The 3,442-nt window shown below is 34.0% G+C and overlaps 1 protein-coding gene across 1 annotated transcript in view; it reads right to left on the bottom strand.

The window, feature by feature from the left end:
• Nucleotides 1–1,310: 1,310 nt before the first annotated feature.
• Nucleotides 1,311–3,442, bottom strand: part of tmc8 (transmembrane channel-like 8) — a 21,441-nt gene continuing 19,309 nt past the window's right edge. Inside the window, exons 18-19 of the mRNA XM_016504193.1 lie at nucleotides 1,702–1,780; nucleotides 1,311–1,410 (exon numbers count right to left, since the gene is read on the bottom strand). Coding sequence (XP_016359679.1) covers nucleotides 1,339–1,410; nucleotides 1,702–1,780 — 151 coding nt within the window. The 3' untranslated portion in view covers nucleotides 1,311–1,338. The remainder of the gene's footprint in view (nucleotides 1,411–1,701; nucleotides 1,781–3,442) is intronic.

The following is a 3,442-nucleotide window of genomic DNA, read 5'->3' as shown; positions in this document are numbered from 1 at the left end:
TATGTTTGTTTCTGAAGGTAATGCGCCCCCGATCTACATAAATGCGTTTATGTTCGCGCGAATCATTCGTGATCCAGCCTCATCTACAGAAGAAGTGAGTATAATGTTTTGTAATGAATCTTTGCAAATCACCTTTCCTAATAATGTGCTAATTAGCAAGTTTCACGATGAATGCGGCTAAAGTAAACAGTCTCTCAGAGAGCAGCTCGGAAGAGAGGGGCGGAGTCAGCAGAGCTCATTAACATTTAAAGGAAAATGCTACAAAACGGCTTGCTTTGAAAAGAGCTGTTTTTGACAGAGTAAAAAAAAGGTGTTTTTACACTACTATTGAGAAATTTTAACCAAATTATGTTACAGACTTTTCATTAAGACCCTAAAGAATCGTATCAACTTGTGGAAAATGGGCATCCGATGACCCCTTTAAAAACTGAAAATATAAAATACAATCAAAATCAAAATATTAACAAAAATTAAAATAGTACATCAATGATACGAATATAACACTCTATTGTGAGAATACATTAACAAATTAACTGATATACACACACTTTAGGAACTAAAGCATAACAAAATGATTATATTATGTGTGATTAATAATACTGACCAAGAGTTTTAAAATTGAAAGACACTAAAACTACCACACGAATTGCAAAAATGTTTCCACAAACATCACAGAATATAAACATACTTTACAGTACTGATACAGTATGTTGATATTTAAGGCCCGTTCACACCGAGGACAGTGAATGTAACTATAATATTTCCACAACACAACTACTTCCAACTAAATGTTGGAATCACTTTCAAAGCAATTATTTTCCATCTGATGAACAATAAAAACATTGACAGCCAATCAAAATCCATCAGACTTTAAAAACATTTAAAGTGACAGACAACAAAACTGCAGCACGCCTGTAATAAACAGAACGTTATTGTGCATTGTTGTGGACGCAAATATAGTTATCGTTACTGGTGTAAACAGGCCTTTATGCATTTAACTGACATTTAGGTGAACTTTGACCTGATATAATAAACCTAGAGGTCAGAGGTCATGAGTACAGAAAATAAAGCTCCGAATGAGATGAAATCGGTGCAAATCTTGCCTCTTCCTCAACTTTAAAAGACTAATATTATACATTTGGTGAATTTATTTTATTTTCCCTCGATGTCTATTTATATTACAGCCAAAAGCTGGAGTACTTTAGTTTTTCATGACACTTATAAACACACCGACCATTTTTGCTGAGTAGCTTCAGATCAAGATGTTAGAGCAGTTTAATTTCTTGTTTCTAAGTTACCATTTGTTTCAGTTTTATTGTTTTTTTTTTTTACGTGATGTTAGCGTGTTCTCTGCTGTCGTCTCATGATCGTCGAGTGCTGCTTCACCAGGAAGCGTTTATCAGAGCTGCACTGTAGAGAAAATACATACGAAAATACAGTCTGAATGTCACAGAAGGATAGACATTATTAATATCTGTAGTTTTGGGGTTTATAACATTTTTATCTAGAGTTCAGTCGTAGAAATAGGACAGGAAATGTCGCAAGCGTGATCTGAAATTGCATTACTTGCATGAGCATCATGTTGGCAAACACTGAACATTGTGTTCGTATTTTCCTTTATTCGTATGTCACTTTGCATAAATTAACGCAATTAATGAAACTGTACATCTTTGACTTCTGCTCAGTTCACGTCACACTCACCATCACCAACATGTCCTTCAGTCGCTCGATGGCTTTACGATTCGCTCGTCCACGAGACACGTACGACGTCAGTATGACACTGAAACAGATGAATGGGTAATAAATGAACACCAGTACAGTCAAACACATTACTTACAAAAAACAGCATTGACTTCGTCCAGTATTATTAATTTAGTATCATCGATGTAGTTAATATTTTGCATTAGATTGTATTTTTATTTCATTTTAATTTAAGTTAATATTTTAGTAATTTTGTCGTTTATTTTTGTAATTTTTATTAGTTTTTTATTCGCCTAAATAGTTTTTGTTTTAGCTTATTTAATTTTACATAGACATTTTTTTCCACTATAAGTAAGTGGTCATGCTGCCATAAAATAAAGCGATAAGCCCCGTGAAGCCGTGGTTTACAGTGAATTTATAACAGCTAAGGGGCGTTGTTAGGTATGACGTGAAGCGGAGCTGTTATAAATTCACTGTAAACCACGGCTTCACGGGGATTATTGCTTTTATAAAACAGTTATTCCATATACGTAGTAAGGTTTCACAAAATAAAACAGAGCAAATAAAGTGTAATGATATTAATAAAATCAGTATTCTTCCACCAAACAATGTAGTTCCTCAGAAACAGTTGTGGTCGCAACAAAGTGGTTGCCGAGCAACACAAACGTAAACAAAGGTGTATGTTTGTAGAGTAATTTACAACAGCTTCGAACGTGGCTCAACCAATCAGAATCAAGGACCGGAACTATCCATTTTATAAATTTAAGTTTAGTCACCTTGAAATATATGACAACTTGGATAATTGAGTTGACTAAACTTAAAATTTTAAGACAGCACAACACTTACTTTTTAAGGTGAAATGATATATTTTTTTACAGTTTAGTTATTTTAGAACGTCAACATAAACTAAACAATAAAAGAGAAAGGTTGCCTTTGCAACTAGCTAAAAAAGTGTTTTATATATACTATGCATATATCATATTTTTTTCAGTTAATGTTTGAGTGTTTTTTATGGTTTTATTTTTAATTCACAGTAATAACCCTGATTCCATCACACCTGGTTAGGACATAAACACACACTTACACTTCAGCCAGTATGAGAGTGAAGGCGAAGGCCTCAGATGAGATGTAGCTGATGGTGCTCTGGACCGGATCGGGAAGCGTCTTTATACACACACTGGTCACAGTAAACACGGTTCTGTTGCCTTCAAACGGGCCACAGCCACCCTGATCAAACCTCAGAGGAGAACGTGATAAGAGTTATGAATGTGTGAGAAACATCACGCAAGTATAAGGTCACATAACACGAGTGAGTGCTGAGTAAATATTTGAAGAATAGATGTTTAATGTCTCATTTTCTTTTATTAAGGCAGCACAGGTGAATAGGGTAAAAATGTTAGTTATTACCTCTCCCCAGTTGATTAAGGCATTGTCTAATTAAATATGCATTAATCTGCATACATTTCCAAAAAAATAATTCTGAACATTGGATAAAGCCTGGTTCGAAATTCTTGTTTGATTTTGTTGACATATTAGAGTTAAAGGTTTTTACAGAAGGGATTTTGGATTTCTCTTTTTATCACTGCATAAATAAAAAAATACTGTGAAAAAAGTAAATTTTAATCACGTTTTTAGGAATAAAAACTCAGGTGAATGATATACGAACAAACCCCTCAGTAAAAACCTTCAGAATATAGATATGAATAAAACTGCTAAGTTTGGTGTCTGTAAGTCCTGCTGA

Source organism: Sinocyclocheilus anshuiensis, unplaced genomic scaffold (assembly GCF_001515605.1).
Source record: "Sinocyclocheilus anshuiensis isolate Anshui unplaced genomic scaffold, SAMN03320099.WGS_v1.1 scaffold250, whole genome shotgun sequence".
Classification (NCBI taxonomy): domain Eukaryota; kingdom Metazoa; phylum Chordata; class Actinopteri; order Cypriniformes; family Cyprinidae; genus Sinocyclocheilus; species Sinocyclocheilus anshuiensis.
Note: the sequence above shows the minus strand (reverse complement) of the source record. Positions and strands in the feature narration are given on the sequence as shown.